Below are 21,223 nucleotides of genomic sequence, written 5' to 3' on the forward strand. Positions count from 1 at the left end.
TATATATATATATATATATATATATATATATATATATATATATATATATATATATATATATATATATATATATATATATATATATATATATATATATATATATATATATATATATATATATATATATATATATATATATATATATATATATATATATATATATATATATATATATATATATATATATATATATATATATATATATATATATATATATATATATATATATATATATATATATATATATATATATATATATATATATAATATATATAATATATATATATATATATATATATATATATATATATATATATATATATATATATATATATATATATATATATATATATATATATATATATATATATATATATATATATATATATATATATATACACACACATATACATAAGTAATCAACACACAATCACGTGTGGAACAGAAATAAATTTCTGACTCACATCAGGATCGAAAGACCTGGGTTCGATCCTGACGTGAGTAAAAAATTTACATGTATAGTGTGCGTGTGTTTATGCAAACATAGAATAATTTCCACTCATTTGCAATTACTGTAGGCTTACCTATTTAGTGACTTGGGTGGGTTTGCTTGTTTGTTGTTATCCTGGACCAGTTTGGTTTGCAGGAAGATAGGGCAACACGCATATCAATGGTGGCATCAAGGCGATTTCTTTCCTTTGACTTTAACCTGGTTAAGACTGAGAAACCAGCCTCATACATATACGTGGTTGTAAAAGGTAGTAAGAGGATGACACTTTCTTTACTTAAGTTGGGATAGTCCTTGGAAAGGCATAGCCAAAAAGAAGACAATGTTGATGTCTTGTGCCTCATTCTTAATGCGTTATTACTAGTTAGCCGTACTAACTCTTCTTCTTTACTAGGTGTTAAGTTTAATTCCACAACTGAATCTGGGTTCCCAAATACAAACGTATCTTTTGCCCAGTATTTTTGTTTTAAATGGATAGTTTTTTTCTTCTAAAAATACTGCTCAAAGCTGGCTGACAGAGACTGTAGGTGTAGGTCTATATCCTTTTTTTTTTTTATTTTCTGCATACATTCTTGATTTAAATGGTTTTCCTTAATATGTTGTAAAAGTGTGGGGAACATGTAGTAAACAGGTCGGTCTGTTTTAACCCTTGCTTGACAAATCTTTAGTGATTTTTTAAATGCCTGTACTTCCTCGGTATGTCTGAATATATCATTCTCTTTTCCTGGTAGTTTTAGATTAAGTTCATTGAGCTCTGAGAAAATGTCTGCTAAATATGATAGCTGTGCATGCCATTCCTCCCTGATAAATAGCCCTGCCATTGGAGACTACTTTTCAAGAAGGAATATATGTATCTCCATCCTTAATTCATATATCCTGGTTAGAACTCTTCCTCAGGATAGCCACCTAACCAGTATGGTACAACAAGTGTGACTGACCAGCTCCCATTTCACAGCAAAGTTGTTCGAACAAATGGCTATTCAATGAACTTCCTTTGATAAGATTGATAAGTTTTATAGCTTCATTTTGGACATTTTTCAAGCTGGCAGGGATTCCTTTTGCAGCCAAAGCTTCACGATGAATGAAACAATGATTCCAAGTTACATAATTACCTGCAGCCCCTGATATCTTACTCACAACACCATTATTTTTTCCTGTCATATTTGCTGCTCCATCTGTAGTGATGCCCTTGCAGTTTGCCCAGTTCAATTTATATTTTCCAGTTACACAGTCATTCAAAACTCTGGAGATCTCTGACCCTGTTGTGTGTGTAGGTAAGGTCAAGCAGCACAACATGTCCTCCAAGAAGTTATCTTCCCATGGATATCTCACATAAACCAAGAGTGTTGCACAATTAGCTATATCGGTACTTTCATCCAGCTGGATAGCATATTCTTCAACAGCCTGGAGGCATGAAACCAACTGAAATTCCAAATCTTCTGCAATATCCCTAATCCTCCGAGATACTGTTGTGTCACTGACAGGAACACATTTAATCTTCTCTGCTGATTTCTCATCATCAAACACTGTAATTACTACAGTATATCTAATGTAGCTAGAAGGATAAGTTTTTCACCATAAGTATATGGCACTTTCTCTTTTGCTATTCGATGAGTAACTAGATAAGAAGCCAGCTGCAGGTCATCATTGTGAATGGTTGATTTACTAAGGATTTTCACAGATAAATTCAATTGTTCTTTTTTTCTTTGAAAAAATCTACTGATTCTCCAACTAGTTCAACATGATTCGATTCAAGGTGCCTCTTTAATTTTGAAAGCTTCATACTTTCATTTGCAAGAACTTCATTTCAAATAACACACTGTGGCCGAGGTTCTTGTTTATCTTTATCATACTTAATAAATCCATACTTCAAGAATTTTTCACTATATTGCCCTAGCCATAATTTCTTCTTAGCAGAAGGCTCAGAACAGGGCACTGGCGGCGATGATGCCTCGCCCATACCGGTACGAGACAGCAGGCTTCTCTGTCATTGAGTGCATCTGTTTGTCTTTCTCGCCTGAGCAAGAAGGCTTTGGTGCCTGAGTAGCAGTGACACCCTTTCTAATAAAAAATCAATCCATTTGATGCGAGTGTGGTTGCACGAACTGTTATATAATGAAAGGAGACTTCTACACACTCCTAAAACTTAAATGTAACTAATCATGTTCTCTCTCTCTCTCTCTCTCTCTCTCTCTCTCTCTCTCTCTCTCTCTCTCTCTCTCTCTCTCTGACTAGGATCTCTTATTGCCATGTGCATAATAATTTTTATTTTATTTATTTATTTATTTTTGTGAGCCTGCGACCCAGTTTGGAGGACTTGGCGACCCAGTAATGGGTCGCGACCCGTAGTTTGAAGAACCCTGCTCTAAAACATTACACAGAAGGTAAATCTGATAAAAAACTAACATCTTGAAAAGACTGTACTGTATACACATATTGTCAGATTTTATGGGCATCATTTAATAAGCTAATGTACTTCCTGATGCCATATCTTGAAACAGATAAAAACGAAAAATTTTCATCACACTGCACTTACCTGTACTCCTGTGCTAGTATTCCCAGATGTTGTTGTATCATCATGTGAACGTCTTCGCTCGCTGGTTTCACTTGAATCAATGCAAGGATGTTCTAGCATCCACGTAACAAGCTGGTTAATTATTGCTGAAGATGGTTCACCCTTGTGCCCTAAAATCAAGAGAATATTAGGAGTTAGCACACAAACGTTTTTAGGCTTAATTTGTTTAGTCATAATCAACCATTAGTGAAATGCAATTAACATCTACATATCTCCTTAAGACTATGGAATGTAAAATTATACATCTTCGCAAGCAGTCATTGTATGAAACAGTGCCAAGAGCAAAAACAAACAGATAACTTCTACACACCCTTTAATTCTCCTTCATCCCTCTAGTTTTAATCAGTATGATTTCTTACCAAAAATATTACTCAAATAATATAAAGAAGAATGTGATATATGAAAATATTGCTTAACTTGTATTTATTCCCATCAATTCTAAATACATGCACATTTGTACATATTTTATCAGTGCAGCTTTAGACTTATTTTGAAGCCTGTGAAAACTAATACAGCAACTGAATCAATATAATGCACAAAAATTGTTTCATGTAAATAACAAAGTAGTCTCTAGCAAAGGACCTTTGACACTACAGGGAATGTTTTTATGAAATCAGAATTCTTTTCATGATACTAATCTCAATTGTAAGTGGAACAAAATCATACACACACTTAATTCTCAATTTATGTAGTTACCCCTGGACCAAATACATGGCAAAATTCAACAATAAGATGACAAAACTTGACAACAAGTTAAAAATTAATAGTATTTTGAAAGGCCAAAAAACCTAAAGACTAAACAAAATGCTTTAAGATAACAAACTAAAAACTGCAAGTCCACTATTCAATTTCTTTTATAATCTTTGCTATAGTTTTATATATTTTTAATAATGTATTAAATATACATATCTAACTGCTTCGATGGACATAAGTAACGTAAGGATGGGTGTTTATGGGCACAATTTCCAAGATAGTCTATAACTGCCAAAATCTATTGTAATTACCTTGAGCTGCAATAGCTTTCTGTATATGCTTGAGGGTAAAACCCATTTCAAGCAAAGGCGTGGCAATAGGGGGTGGCAATGGTGGTAAAGGTGTCAAAGGAGGTGATGGTGAATGACTCCTGGCCATTGGAGGAAGAGGTGCACTCTGAGGAGTAAGAGGTCCTACAGATCTTCCTCTTGTAGGGCTGTGGGATGTCTGAGATGAATGAACTGAGCGCATCTCCCCTGCTGGATGAGTTGCAGGGGCACATGGCACTGTTATTGGCAACCCTAAGGAGGGTATTGGTCTTTTTGGGGCTCTAACCTCAGCACTAGCAGATGGTATTTCTGTGATAATATTCTGAGGTCTTTCTGCTGTCTCTGGAACCTGTAATACAGGAAAAATATTGTAATACACACATAAATACATTTGAGAAATTTTAGTTATTACAGCATTACATTCATTTCTGTCACTGGTACAGAGTTCAGAACCTTATACAGTAATGTAAACCTCTTTCACAGTTGCAAAATGCTGATCCTGCTCCATGAAGTATATAGTGTAATATAATCAAATAATGTCAACTCCACATTTCCTATATATAAAAACTTTACGTGATCTTCCCTTCAAACAAGAGTTCAAGTTCACTTCCTCTAGCAATAAGGTTTAGTTGAATTACTGGATAGACAGTTTTAACTAAAATCACTTATCAAAAACGTCCAGAAAGATGCCTCTTTACATTTGGTTTAAAAATCTTCAAGAATTTCTTGAAAAATCTAGTACTCTATGCATTTCCATTCATGTACAGTAAACAAAATGAATATTTATTATTTCCTACCCAAAAAGCAGGTTTTGAAGTAGGAAAAACCTATTTTGGTATCTTGTGAATCCTCAAAGGAGTTACGTACATTCTCATGGCCCCCTCCAAAAGGGCTCCATAAGACAGACCAATAATCTCAAAGGATTCTCTTATAGTTGGTCTCAGCTTGAATAGTGATAGAATACAAAGGACTCTGGACAGGAGGGCTCTATCTCTTGTCCACAATGAATACCTCGGTTTTCCCTACATCCTGCTCACACAGACTGACAACAGCACGTATATTGGCTATCTTCCTCATTACATACCAGGTCTGCACAAGATAAATGTTCACCCCAGTCTCATGCCTTTTCATCAGGGAAAGTGGGTGGGTTTCAGGGCTCAACGCTGCTACCAAAAATAGGTTTCTCCTACATCAAAACCTGTTTTTTGATAGAGTAGCCATTGTTCATCCTCAAAGGAGCTTACAAAAGAATATGACAAGTGACAAAATGACTAAGCTCCTAATAAATAAATCCAAAAACCCAGATAAATTTTTGGTCCAAAGTATAGTCACAGGTTATTAACCATTTTCTTTATTATGGATACCCATTAGGGTTTGGCAATATACAACAGGAAACAATACATGAACCTCTATATGTATTATTCTGTGGTCCTATGATGACTTATCTAATTATGTTGGGTCTGGCTGTGGGATTATTGCACCTTCCCAAGCAATATCTCAGCATGACCACCACTCTCATGGCATTAGTGTTTCAGGAATTTTTGATTCAAGGTAAATTCACACTTTATCAACTGTTTTCTTGATTCTGGATACAAGGGTTTGGCAATAAAGAACAGGAAACACATGAACCTATGTATGTGTTATCCCTTGTGGTTCTATGGTGATTTACCTAATTATGTCAGATCTGGGTGCAGGATTATTGCGCCTTTCCTGGTTCAGGAATACTGCCTCTAACAACCAACCTGTACACCTGGAGACGACTTAAAAGGAAACATTTCTGAAGAAAATTAATGATGTACTCACCCTTTGGAAGTCATGCGACTTAGGAAAGGAGTGAAGGTCTGCCTATTTAATGAGGGAAACTAAAATAATTCTCATCCAAAGTAGAGAGAACGGTTTGTTTGTGCTAGGCCATAGGAAAAATAAGACCACAGGGATGTTTGTGGTGACATATAGGTAAACCTTGAGTGCTTGAACCAGGGATGATACTTTATTCCTTATCAAAAAAGGGGGATTTTCCCTTTAAAAGGTCTTCATTCTTGGCCAGGAATGATAGGCCAGGAGAGAACAGTAAATGACAACTAGGTGTATTGGTGATGAAACATTGTTCCTGTCTAAGAGAGCCCAGTATGACAATCCGAGCTCCTGATGCCAAAGCAGTCAAGAAGACTGCCTTTTGGAGCACATGCATTGTAGCTGTATTGGGGCCATGAACTGAAGGGATGACAGACGGAAGCCTTGCAGGAGCTGAACCTTGCAGTGCAAAAGACTGGAGAAGGGAATTAACAATTGCTATATTAGAATCAATTCCAAAACCATGAAGCAAAGGTTCTAACAATGCTGCCCTGTATGCCATGATTGTTATAATAGCAAGGTACTTGACCTCAAAAGACAAATAATAAAATGTAATACTGTTTCAACAGATTTCAGTTGGGCTCTCCGAGTGGAGCTACTCTAACCACATTTCCCTTATGGACTAGTATGTCGCAAAGATGGAGTCCGTAGTTTTTGCACTAGGCACCTAGCTATGTGAAATTAATTACCTTCAAGGCATACTAGACCTAAAAAATCCACATGTGAAGGTCACAGCGCAGAAAGGAGAATGTTCAATGCTTTCAAAATCCAGGACAATGGAGGAAAAAGGTATATTGTCTTCCATTTGTCCCAGTCTTGTAGTAATGCATCTCTTGCTATTGCCTGAATGCCCAGTTTCAGAGAGACACCCTGGAAGTTGATGGTTCTCACATGTGGCAAACAGGACCACTTCCAGACATGGAAGCATATTGGCAATTACTGATTTGAGAGGGGCTGAGCATGAGCCCAACCTATTGATATAAGATATTGCAGTCATACTGCCTAGGACCAAGAAAATGTGGGTCTCTTTTGGAGGTTTCAATATTCTGAGATGGAAAGACAGTCAACAGCTCCAGAAAACTGATATGACACTCCCTTAGAACAGGTGATCATCTTCCCACTACCTGACAATCCTCCCAGTGGCCTCCCCAACCTATCAAGGCGGTATCTGTACGTATTATCAATCATATGGATGGTGGAGTCAAGTTGACCTGTTTGCCAGAGACCCCTTCCAGGTCTATGGATAGAGTACCTTCCCATTCTCAGGTGAAGGTGATCCCAAAGCCTTTTCCTGGCATGTGAGAGGCAGACTCTGTTTACAATCTACAATCGCAATCTCAGGATTAGATCTACCACAGATGCAAACAGTAGCAGGCCCAGACTTCGATCCAATTGTCGTGTCGCCTTGAAAAGCTGAGCTGTGCATGGAATCTTCTTAGGTCCTTCCTTATTCTTGAGTGCTGTTGGGAAGAGACAGCTGGCTACGAATAGTATCCTAACAGAGTCCTTACCTTAGAAAATGTCTGCTGGATGTAAGGCGGGACTTGTTTCTATTTATTAGGAAACCTTTTGACTGGAGTCTGTCGACTACCACTTTCAGGTTTCTCCAGCATCCTTCTATCCCAGATAGCCAATCATCTAGGTAGGCCACTAGTTAAACTCCTCCTTTCCTGAGCTTTAATAAAATAAATAAGTACAGTATATAGAAAAGTTTATGCAAACAATAAGTTTGTTTAAACTTGACAAGTTGAGGATCACCCCTCATTTGGAGGAACCCTTCTTGGGGACGCTGAAGAGTGGTAGCAATTAAACCTGTCTTTCTCTATGGCCCCCTTTTAAGAGGAGTTTAGTTTTTGGAAAAAACTCCTTCAGAGGAGGGGGACGGTGAGACCATCTCTACCTAGCCCATTGAAAATTATACTGTGTCCCCAAGGGAAGGACTTCACTGCATGTGATGCTGTAGACGACAACCCCGACCATGCAAGTCCAATTGAGCTCCACCTCTTCCTTTGCCTTTAATACACAGTCCAGGAATTGACTTTCCTTTTCCCCAATAGAAGCATCTCCACTTCGAAAGGTGTGTGGCTGCTATTGTTGTCCTGTCCTTTCTTCTATTGTTGGAGGGATCCTTTAGTAGTGACTGGAGGCTCATGTGGCTCTGATTCATACTGAACTTTCTTAGGCTTAGGAAGAGGAAACCTTCAAGAGTATTGTTCCCCAGATTCCTCCTTTCCAAGAACTGCATATACTGTGCAATTCTGTTATGCTTGTTCAATGAGTTGTGTGACAACAGATTCTTCAAACAGGCCACAACACAAGGGGAAGAATGTAATAGGGAGGTAACACTGGGGAGCAAAATATTGGAACCCACCAATGCTTCCTTTTAAGCCTTAATGTGACACTCTTGAAAATTGCAGTGTGCTCCCCATAGGGTCCACATAAGTGTTTTGGCTACTGCAGCAAACATTCTTCTCGAAGACTCTAGAAGCTCCTTCGTAGCTACTTCCAGCATAGTAGCAGAACTTGTAATGTTGAGTAGGTGGAACCTAGCATAAAATTCAGCCATGGCTGTCCTCAGATTTTTCTCGTAAGGGTCCCAAATAGCTAGGTAACCATGTCCAGTGGGAGCTTTTTCCTCTTATATGGAATGGAATGGAAAGGAATATGTGATTTAGGCATAAAGCCAAGCACTGGGACCCACAGGGTCATTCAGTGCTATGATGAGAATGAATGACAATGGAAATGATATAAAGAATGAGTTTAAAATAGATATTCTAAAGATCAATGTTTACAAAGATAAAATCGAAGAGATTTAATTTCTAATGCAATTAAAACTGCCATAAATAAGATAAAAAAAGACATCTATATAAAATTATTAGATATTTTTATAAAAACCACAAGCTTTAAAAAACTCAAAACTGGGCCAACATCAATGTTGTCCCCTAAAATTTCAGTCATGGTTTTACCATCTAGATGGTACATCCACCTCTTATTTACATACCTGGTGCAATGAACCAGAATGTGCTCAACTGTCAAAGGGCTATCACAGTGAACACAAGCTGGAGCACTACCACCATTAAGAAGAAAACTGTGTCAGTCAGAAGTGACCAATCCTCAACCTTGTTATAATAACTTCAGTCTTCCTGTTGCTTTGATAGGATGATTGCCAAAATCCTATTTGAGGCCTAACAGTCTTTAACTTATCATTAGTAAGAAGAGGAGATGAACATCACACCTGCCACTTACTTAGTGTATAACTGCAAATAGAGATTTTTGTATCTAAGTGGGGAACTCTATTTATATAAATAATCAATTTCTCTTGGGTAAAAGCATTCTTTGCTTCTCTGTCTTCTTCTTCATTACCTGAGATCCAACATGACCAGGAATCCAACAAAAACATAGTGTTTTATGCCTACACGAAAGGCGAAACAGCCATGCCTGAGCCTTCTTTATTAAAGGATAGGATGAATTATAACTGGTCAGAGCACTTTTACAATCTGAATATATGACACAAGACTTCTTATTTGAATGATATGCTATATCTAGGGCTTTAACAATGGCAGATGGTTCAGCTGTATATACTGAAGCAGCAGGCAGCAGCTTTGCAACATTACAAAAATTATCTGTGACAACAGCTAAACCTGCTCTATCACTTGACTTTGAGCCATCTGTATAAATTTCATAGTAGTTATTATGAGCTTCATCATGTTCTAAAAACAGTGACTTTATTACCTCATCAGGGGTATTTTTTTCACTATATTTTTCTTGCACATTTCAGCTTCTGGTATGAGCCAAGGCAGAATTTTGGAAGGGGCCAATTCATTAACATTCTGAGTCTGTAGAATTATCATTTACAGATGCATTTAGCCAGATCTGGAATGGAACAGAAGATCTTGGCTTGAAATTGCTAGCATCAAGTTGATGAATAACCTTATCTGAAGGACTGTTAGCATTACTTTTAATCCTTATCAAGTATCAGAGGCCTAACTCCCCTCATCATGCATCAAGTTGAAGTTGGTGTGTGTCGACATAAAGACTCTCAACAGGTGCTGAAAGGGCCCAGAGCAAATACACAAACCCATATTGTGAACTACATCAAGTTCGTGGAGTTTACTTTTGCATGCTGATGAAAAAATAACCCTGACATCCATAATCCAACTTTGATCTACGTAATGCATCATAAAGTTGTAGCAGAGATTTCTTGTCGGTGCCACAATTAAAGCCAGAGATCACTTTCAAAAGATTGAGAGATTTCTTTACTTTGCACTTTAAATTTTCAATATGCTTAGACCAAGTGAGTTTGGAATAAAAAATCATTCCTAAAAACTTTATGTCATCTGCATATGGTAGAACAGACCCATCAAGTTTCAAATTTGGTATAGCTTCTTGATGTCTACACCTAGTAAAACGAACAGCATCTGTCTTACTTGAAGAAAACCTGAAACCATTTTGTTTTGCCCATCTAGAGATATAGTTGATGGATTTTTGTAAATATCTGCAAGCCGATTCAGCGTCATATGCAGTGCAATGAATAGCTAGATCATCAACAAAAAGTGAGGCCTGTACAGGATTTGAAATTTAATTGATGATGCTATCAATGGCAACAGCAAAGCAAGTTACATTTAACACACACCCTGTGGGACACCCTCTTCTAGTTTGAATGGGGATGAAGTATTTCCCATTTTTAATCTTATAGACTGGTCTGTTAAAAAGGAGTTAATGAACCTAATCATTTTCCCTTTTACAGTATGCCTAATTTATTTAGCTGCTTAATAATTCCATGACGCCATGTTGTATCATGTGCTTTTTCTAAATCAAGGAATACACCAATTGTCTGGCACTGGTTTACAAAACCCTGTTAAATTTGATTAGAAAGCCTTAGCAGTGGGTCAAGGGTAGATCTGTTTTTGTGAAAGCCAAATTGGAATGGAGAAAGTAATTTGTGTGTTTCTAAATGCCAGACTAAATGAGAGTTGACCATCTTCTCCATCAGCTTGCATACCATCTTCTCCATCAGCTTGCATACACAGCTAGTAAGAGCTGTGGGCCTGTAACTAGTAGTGTGATGAGGGTCTTTATTAGGTTTTAGTTTTCTGTAAAAGAAAACCATCGAGTCAGCTTTGTTTGTCCATCCACACTTTTTCTGTTCGCCCTCAGATCTTAAAAATAGGTTTTTTCTACATCAAACCTGTTTTCTTTGTGGTCTATTCAACCTCTCAGAGGAGGAAGACTTTTTTGATGGCCTAATTTTACATTTGCCTTGCCTTGTTGGGGCAGGTGACAGAGGAGATGATGTGGAATGGGTATGTAGTTTTTTATAACTTGCCATTTCATAGTCCATATTTACCTGATGTACCTCTACCACATGAGATTCAGAAGGCTGCAATCTCTCTTGTGGAAGATTCCCAAAATCTGGGAGCGAGATTGACTGAGATGCCTCTAAAGATGAGGCTAGGAAGTGCCCCTAAAGAGGGAGTTTGAGAAGCTTCCACAGAGGAAGTTCTGGAACTTGAACAGTTTCAAGCTCTGAATCAGGAAGCTGATTCTTTCATGGGATCGCACTCCTTTGCCTAGGCTGAGGAGCTAGATTACATAAAGAAGGACGAGATTCCTTCTTTGGTAGTGGTTGTTTGCTGAGGGAACTGGAATTACTATATTTCTGTTTCACTACATCACTATAATTAGTTGTCGTAGCTAGTTTCTTTGCATGTCCCACACTTATGTGCTCTGCATAGGCTTTAAGCAAAGCTTCCTGTTCAACCTTGTAAGATTCACAATTCCTATCTCTAGGACTATGTTCCTTCTTACAGTTTATACAACTCAGCTGTCTTGAAGAATCACCATGCTCTGGGAGGCAGCAAGTACAACAAAGATTAGGTCTTCTATATACCCAGGATGGATGACCATAACCAAAACAGTTGAAACACTGAAGGACGAATATTGATTATTTCTTTTTCAACTTCAATGAAATTTAAAGTCTTCATCATAAAATGTAAATATAATCATGGAAGACCTAGGTACTTTAAATGCTCTCCAAATATTAGGACGACACATATCAGGGATTTCCTCCTCTAAAAATTCACATAAGTTTTGGTGGAAGATGATACCTTTAGCATAACTAAAATTGTAGTGAGGCTTTACTTCTTTGATCTTGCTCTCTGCGGTAATCCTCCAGTTGGATATCATGGCTGCCTGTTCCACTGATTCAGCATGTATCAAAAAGCTGTTCTGTCCAAAGCATATAATTCTGGAATTATTGATGCCTTCTATCTGGTATTTCAAATCCCTTCTGAAGAGTATTGTGTTACCCTGCTTCTCTTGGACTGTTACTACAAGCCATTTTGCTGGCTTGGGGTTCCTGCTACAGGTTGTCCATCACTAATCCGGCAATCAGTAGTCCGGAACAATCAGTAATCCAGCACAAATTTCGTCTAGAGTAATTTCTAATGTTTCCACACTAATTTTCAAATTTCCCAGGTCGCTGCGCTAACTCGCTCGCCGGCCGCTTCGATTTGGTGACGCGTGTGCTGCATCAACAAACTGGAGGTGTTTGTAAACACAGGCATGCTTTTGTTGTTTCATTTTTTACATTTATTATTGTCTTTTGACCATATTTTAGCCCCAGCCATGGCTCCAGTGAATAATGGAAGTGCTTCTCGTGGGGTAAAGCGAAAACACCGAACCTTGTCCATATCGGAAAAGGTTGAACTCTTGAAAAAACTTGACAGTGAAGGAGAAAGTAATGATGAAAGTGAGGATGATGTACAGGTAGCAGAAAGAGTTTCTACTGATTGGTTAATTCAGCTGACAGGTGAACTGCTGAAAGGTTTAGAGCAGCGAAGTTTTATAACTGAGCAAGAAATAATGAATCTTTACATGCTGCAAGATAAACTAATCAAAATAATGCCAAAATATATGAAACAGAATTAATTTGTAGTATACCTCTACCTATTATTTTACTGTACCTGTACCTCTATTTCAATAAAATTTCACTTGAATTTATTTGATAATTGTCTTTTCTTTATTAACCAACTTGTACTGATTTATGGGATATTTTAATTCTAAGATGAGGTACTTAGCTACTGGATTTTGTGTATTCTAGCCTAATAACTGGCTAATCTGACAAAATGGCTAATCCAGCGCCCTCCAGGTCCCAATGATGCCGGATTAGTGATGGACAACCTGTACTGAGTTTTTACTTATTTTGTTATCAGGATTTTTGGGATAATATACCTTCACGTTAGAAGGGGCCCTTTTCAATAATAAACATGAGATATTCTTTTTTGACTTCCTAAATTCAGAGAAGGCAACCTAAGACTCTTTATATTGTCTAAAAAGGTTATCCAAACCTGTCAGGACTGAAAAGTGTCTGCCATTTTTATTCCAGTTTTCTTAATAATTCCATATTTGCTAAATTCCTCATTTATTATTTCATATCTCATAGCTAATGGAGGAGACCTAATGAACAAGGTAGATTTATCTCCTCAGCCTCAATACTTGGGGAAATAAATGGTACTAGCATTGCCACCAATTTATTTGCACTTTCAGCAGATTCCAAGGCAGATGCCTCATATCTTGAAGTTGATCCAAGGTCATCAACATTTGGAGAATTTTCAGTCTCCAAGGTGGGTGCAGAGGTTGTCACCTGTGCCAAAACAGTATCATCAGAGGGCCCAGGGGTACTTGAATCTTTACTGTTATAACTCATAAAGCTCGAACAGAGGACAAAAAATTAAGTAAACCTGAAAACCTTAAAAAGATATCTTTCCATCAATGGCACAAGTGAGAGCCGACTCCCAAACGTCCGTTCCCCTACCCTACCCCACAAGGGTCAGCATAACAAGATTTGAGTGGCCCAAGTGTAAGCCAAACTCTCTTGCTAGGACCGAGGGTATTACAGGAATACAATCTGCCTCACCCTACTCATATTATGGGCAAACCGGATAGAATGCTGAGAATCCTATCCCCAGCATCAAACCTCCTGGAATCTGTGGCCCAGCCCTAAAGAATAGTTCTGCCCTTGCACTATCAATCTGATAACTCTAAGGTCCAAACATTATCGGGTAGTTGATGATCCTACCACAATTCCAACTATGGTATTTAGCTTCAGATATAAAGCCAGTCACAGCTATGATATCTTTTCTTATTTATCAGGTCCAATAAATTATACAAAAATGGAAAACTCCACAAATTTAAGACAAATGAGTATGTAAAAATATATAGGACTCTTGGACTCAAACCCGGGAAAAAATTCCTCACCACATCAAGGTGGTCCCAAGTACAGGGGGCTCTTATAAGGAGTGACAAGTGTTGCCCATTCCTTTATAGAACTAGCATCAGATACTAGGATGGCAGAAACAAATAGCTTTATTTCTTCTATAAACTCTCGTTTCCCAGTCACCACAAAATTCTGAAATCCTGTCTTCACATGACTGATTGTTTCAAAAGTGAAGGGACAGAAGGTTGGTGCCTCCTTTGGTGCCTCCCAGAGAGGGTATTTGTTCTCTAAAATTGTTGCGCTATATTTTCCATTAAACTGGAGAAAGATTGCTTCTATGGCTTCCACTGATATATCAATAGACAGGATAACTGTCTCCTTCAACAGTTTCTGAATTCCTATTGACTGAGAGGCCATTCACCAATAGGTATTGCGAAAGGCTGCTCCGTCCCAAAATTCTACATGCTCAACCTCAATCACAGTTTTCCTTTCAATAATGGGGTATTTTCCAATCTTGTGAAAGGAGAACATTGAGGTGTCTCGCCAAGGGTTATAAGTATCATTCTTAGGGGTGGATACTGGTGCCTGTACTACATTCTGATTTAAAGTTTTATAGTACAACCTGGTCTTATTATTGTTTCCAGCCACAGCTCTGGGAGTGAAAAACTTCCTTTTGGGCTTGGGCTTTTTATTACCCTGTTCCCATAACCAAGTTTTTTTTAAGAGAAACGCAATCTCTGCCTGGGTACACTATGCAGCCTCTTTATCCTCTAGTTTACAGGATGAGAACTTTTTCAAATCACACCCAAATCCATATACAGGACAGACCTGAATTTCTCTTGGGATTAATGGATAGCATCTCACTGACACTCAGTAGCAAAGTCACCCTTGATACTGTTCATGATTTCCTCCTGGAATTTTAGATGTACAGCAAGCAGAATTTCCTATCAGGGAAGGCCGCATGAACTGATTGAGCCAAGGCAGTTGTATCACCACTGCCTGGCAGTATAGAAGTCCAGGATAAATCATTACCCCCACAAGGTACAGAAACTTCAGATGGGGTTGGGTGGATCCTATCATGGTCCCCTTCAATATTTGACTACTGCATGGGAGAGCCAAGATCCTCATCTGAGGGATCTCTCCCATGTAAAGCACAAGACTATTCCCTAGATCTTCTGGGTTCATATTGAAAATTTCTGTGGCTATGTCCACTTAATGTCGGGTATCAGTGACCTCTCTCTCAAGGAAAGAACCTTTGTCTCCATTTGAGGAGTTGAAGTGGGAATTCCTAGAGTCCACTGCTTTTGGATTCTCCTCCTTCTGTACTCCTACTGAAACCCATAACTCACAGAGACAGCTTAAAATGAGCTACTTCATTTTAAACTTGCTGCCATGAGCATGTTGCAGATTTCACACATGTCCAGCAACTAACCAAATCCTCCATTATTCCTTCACAAATGGTGCATGGCAGGCAGTTATGAACCATTTCTACAGGTGAAAAGCAGAATGAGCAATTCTCTGCAGGGCAGGTAATCTGTGGGCCCTTCATAACAGCAGCCCAGTAGTGATAAAAAGCACAAGTGTTTATTAAAAACTACTTAGTGTTAGCTACCTATACAGTATCACTATATAGGCAGCAAACACTTCCATTTAAAACAAGCTGACATGTCCATAAGTACGTGTACATAGTATGCTGTTAGGTAACCTGATCACTGGGTCATATCCATGAAATAGTAGTAATGTATGAAAATATTAATTCACAATTACTACAATAACACAGACTTAAAGGATTTACTCAAAAGTGCTTCTAATCTCAGTTAAGACAAAATTAACCCTTTAACGCCGAAGCTCTATTTACAAAAACGTCTCCCGTATGCCGGCGGCGTTCGGTGAGTTAGCGCCAAAGTGGAAAAAAAGTTTTTTTCAAAAATTCACAGCAAGCTTAGTTTTTAAGATTAAGAGTTCATTTTTGGCTCATTTTTTTTGTCACTGCCTGAAGTTTAGTATGCAACCATCAGAAATGAAAAAAAAATATCATTATCATATATAAATATTGGAATATATGACAGCAAAAAAAAAAAAAACTCGTATATAATTGTATACAAATCGCGCTGTAAGCAAAACGGTTAAAGCTAATGAGTTAATTTTTTTAAGTTGTATTGTACACTAAATTGTGATGATTTTGGTATATAACAAATTTTAAAATGATCAAAGCAACACAGAGAAAATATTATCACAAAATGATGCATGAATTAGTAACGCGCGGACGTAAAAAATTTTTTTTAAAAATTCACCATAAATCGAAATATTGTGCTAGAGACTTCCAATTTGTTGAAAAATGAAGCTAATTGATTGAATATTACTAGACTGTAAGCATTTTAGCTTACAATTGCAGTTTTCGACCATTTCGGTCAAGTTAAAGTTGACCGAAAGTCAAATTTTTCCATTTATCGTGATTTATATGAAAATATTTCAAAACTAATAAAAGCTACAACCACGAGTTATTTTTTGTTGTATTGTAAATGAAATTGTCTTCACATTTTCATATATAAAACTTTATGTAACGACTAATATAAAACGGTGCAAATATTACGACAACGAGACGAAAGAATTTCAGAGATGTTCGAGGAGCGAGTTACTGCGCAGACGTAAGGAAAATGTTTTTAAAAATTCACCATAAATCGAAATATTGTGCTAGAGACTTCCAATTTATTGCAAAATGAAGGTAAATGATTGAATATTACTAGAATATAAGAGTTTTAGCTTACAATTGCGTTTTTGACCATTTCGGTTGAGTTAAAGTTGACCGAAGGTTGAAATTTTGGCAGTTATCGTGATTTATGTGAAAATATTTCAAAACTGATAAACGCTACAACCATGAGCTATTTTCTGTTGTATTGTACATGAAATTGCGCACATTTTCATATATAAAAGTTTATGTAACGACTAATGTAAAACGATGCAAACATTACGACAACATGACAAAAGAATTTCTGAGATGTTCGGCCGAAATAGATGCGCAGACGTATGGAAAAAATTTTTTTTTCAGAAATTCACCATAAATCGAAATATTGTGCTAGAGACTTCCTGTTTGTTGCAAAATGAAGGTGCATGATTGAATATTACTAGAATGTAAGAGTTTTAGCTTATAATTAAGTTTTTTTACCATTTTGGTCGAGCTAAAGTTGACTGAAGCTTGAAATTTTGGCAGTTATCGTGATTTATATGAAAATATTTCAAAACTGATAAAAGCTACAACCATGAGTTATTTTCTGTTGTATTCTACATGAAATTGCGCACATTTCCATATATAAAACTTTATGTAACGACTAATATAAAAGATGTGCAAACATTACGACAACGTGACAAAAGAATTTCTGGGCGGACGTAAGGAAAAAGTTTTTAAAAAAATTCACCATAAATCGAATTATTGTATACGAATAGCAACAGCTGCTACAGACTTCCAATTGGTTGCAAAATGAAGGTAAATGATTGAATATTACTAGAATGTAAGAGTTTTAGCTTAAAATTGCGCTTTTTGACCATTTCGGTCGAGTCAAATTTGACCGAAGGTTGAAATTTTGGCAGTTATCGTGGTTTATATGAAAATATTTCCAAACTGATAAAAGCTACAACCATGGGTTGTATTTTGTTGTATTGTACATGAAATTGTGCACATTTTCATATATAAAACTTTATGTAACGGCTAATATAGAACAGTGCAAAAATTACGACAAAATGACGAAAGAATTTATGAAATTTTCGGCTGTTACCGCCCATGCATAAGAAAAAAGTTTTTTTCAAAAATTCACCATAAATCGAAATATTGTGCTAGATACTTCCAATTTGTTGCAAAATGAAGGTACATGATTGAATATTACTAGAATGTAAGAGTTTTAGCTTACAATTGCGTTTTTCGACCATTTCGGTCAAGTCAAATTTGACCGAAGGTTGAAATTTTTTGTAGTCGAAAAAAAAAAAAAAAAAAAACCCAACAGACAATTTTAGTCGACGTATGATACGTCCAGTAGGTGTTTAAGGGTTAATTAGATACCCATACAATGTATTTCTATACATTTCATAACTTTTGATTACCTGATCTATTCCTAAGCACTAGGTTAAGGTTACTAAGTACATTAGTTGGTACATAATTAAAATTAATTATTGGAATTACTGTACCAAACTTATATAAAATCAGTGCTCTACGATTTTAAATTGTTTGACAAAGCTCACCATTATGAAAAAGTACTTTTTGTATTTCCTTAGGATAATGACAATCATCACAATTTTTCTCTGCACCTGTGACATCACTACTTTTGGAAGTAGACCTGCATGAATGTATTTCCCTGAAAACTTGAAAAGAACCCTAATATCAAGAGTACTGTAATTGGGGAACTTTCTATATAACATAGTTAATTTACCGTAGCTTCATTATATAATATTACAAAGGAAATACTGGCCTTTAGTAAACACCAAGGTTCATAAGTCAAGCCTGATTGAGAACTGCCATCATGGCTATGTTTTGTAAACACAATATTAGGCTAACCCGATTTACCCTTTTGATAACCTTGAATTATCTATCAATGTTGAAAAGGTCATTGACTAATGAGTTTCAATAACAAAATTGTCTAATACTGTACTATTGCATTAATATTAATTATCACTCTGTCAGACAGAAAAAAAAATACAGCACAGCAATTACAGCACAGCCTAGCCATCTAATCCTAACTTCTCACCTGGCAGGAGACCTACTGGCGCCCAATTTTAACAAATATATGCCTACCTGTTTAAATTTTAAAATTTTGAGGAACTAAAACTTTTCACTACGTCTAAAATCTATGCACTTAGTTTTAAAGTTGTTGTTATGATCAAAGTTTTTGGAGCAAACACTGGGGTTGCCTGAACTCTGTGACATACCAGAGCGTAATGAGGAAGATAGCTAACATATGCCCTGTTGTCACATCTGTGTGAATAGGATGAAGGAAAAAACCAAGACAGTCATTGTGGGCAAGAGATAGAGCCCTCCTGTCCTGAATCCCTTACATTCTATCACTGTGCCAACAAGCAATATTCTGGCCAAGACCAACTATAGGAGTATTCTTTGAGATTGGCTGTACTGTCTTACGGAGCCCTGGTGGGACCATGAGAATGTAACTCCTTTGGGGACAGACAGCAGTTATGCTATAAAAAAAAAAAAACTAATTTCATCCCCTAAAAACCCATCTCAAAACTTCTGGCTTACTACAACAATACTCTATTCACAAATTCAACTTCATACAAACTGTAACAATAATTAAATCATATCTAAAACTTCTGCCATATTACTCATATATAAAACTTCTGCTATATTACAGAGTCCCTGTGGAGCATTTAGTCAACAGTTTGGTACAATGAATACTGTACAATGCAATAATAGGCAATAAGTTCTTAACATACTTTTGTAAATAATAAGCACACACAGAGACCTAAAGCTATACAAAGTTTCACTTCACATAACATGTTGGAATATTAACCCTTTAACGCCGAAGCCCTATTTACAAAAACGTCTCTCGTATGGCGGCGGCGTTCGGTGAGTTAGCGCCGAAGTGGAAAAAAAGTTTTTTTCAAAAAATCACAGCACGCTTAGTTTTTAAGATTAAGAATTCATTTTTGGCTCATTTTTTTGTCATTGCCTGAAGTTTAGTATGCAACCATCAGAAATGAAAAAAAATATCATTATCATATATAAATATTGGAATATATGACAGCAAAAAAAAAAAAGTATATAATTGTATACAAATCACGCTGTAAGCAAAACGGTTAAAGCTAATGAGTTAATTTTTTTTAGTTGTATTGTACACTAAATTGCGATGATTTTGGTATATAACAAATTTTAAAACGATCAAAGCAACACAGAGAAAATATTATCACAAAATGATGCATGAATTAGTAACGCGCGGACGTAAAAAAATGTTTTTTTTCAAAAATCCACCATAAATCGAAATATTGTGCTAGAGACTTCCCGTTTGTTGAAAAATGAAGCTAATTGATTGAATATTACTAGACTGTAAGTGTTTTAGCTTACAATTGCAGTTTTCGACCATTTCGGTCGAGTTAAAGTTGACCGAAAGTCGAATTTTTTCTATTTATCGTGATTTATATGGAAATATTTCAAAACTAATAAAAGCTAAAACCATGAGTTATTTTTTGTTGTATTGTACATGAAATTGCACACATTTTCATATATAAAACTATGTAACGACTAATATAAAGCGGTGCAAATATTACGACAACGAGACGAAAGAATTTCTGAGATGTTCGGCCGAGTTACTGCACAGACGTAAGGAAAATGTTTTTTTTTTTAAATTCACCATAAATCGAAATATTGTGCTAGAGACTTCCAATTTATTGCAAAATGAAGTTAAACGATTGAATATTACTATAATGTAAGAGTTTTAGCTTACAATTGCGTTTTTTGACCATTTTGGTCGAGTTAAAGTTGACCGAAGGTTGAAATTTTGGCACTTATCGTGATTTATGTGAAAATATTTCAAAACTGATAAAAGCTACAACCATGAGCTATTTTCTGTTGTATTGTACATGGAATTGCGCACATTTTCATATATAAAAGTTTATGTAACGACTAATGTAAAACGATGCAAACATTACGATAACATGACGAAAGAATTTCTGAGATGTTCGGCAGAGTTACCATACGCAGATGTAAGGAAAAAAATTTTGTTTTCAGAAATTCACCATAAATCAAAATATTGTGCTAGAGACTTCCAGTTTGTTGCAATATGAAGGTGCATGATTGAATATTACTAGAATGTAAGAGCTTTAGCTTATAATTAAGTTTTTTTACCATTTCGGTCGAGTTAATGTTGACCAAAGCTTGAAATTTTGGCAGTTATCGTGATTTATATGAAAATATTTCAAAACTGATAAAAGCTACAACCATGAGTTATTTTCCGTTGTATTCTACATGAAATTGCACACATTTCCATATATAAAACTTTATGTAACGACTAATATAAAACAGTGCAAACATTACAACAACGTGAAAA

The 21,223-nt window shown here is 36.3% G+C and overlaps 1 protein-coding gene across 1 annotated transcript in view; it reads right to left on the minus strand.

The window, feature by feature from the left end:
* Nucleotides 1–21,223, minus strand: part of LOC136831091 (probable E3 ubiquitin-protein ligase HERC1) — an 801,341-nt gene that overhangs the window by 217,034 nt on the left and 563,084 nt on the right. Inside the window, exons 43-44 of the mRNA XM_067091041.1 lie at nucleotides 4,088–4,454; nucleotides 3,045–3,193 (exon numbers count right to left, since the gene is read on the minus strand). Coding sequence (XP_066947142.1) covers nucleotides 3,045–3,193; nucleotides 4,088–4,454 — 516 coding nt within the window. The remainder of the gene's footprint in view (nucleotides 1–3,044; nucleotides 3,194–4,087; nucleotides 4,455–21,223) is intronic.

This window comes from Macrobrachium rosenbergii, chromosome 48 (assembly GCF_040412425.1).
Source record: "Macrobrachium rosenbergii isolate ZJJX-2024 chromosome 48, ASM4041242v1, whole genome shotgun sequence".
Lineage (NCBI taxonomy): Eukaryota > Metazoa > Arthropoda > Malacostraca > Decapoda > Palaemonidae > Macrobrachium > Macrobrachium rosenbergii.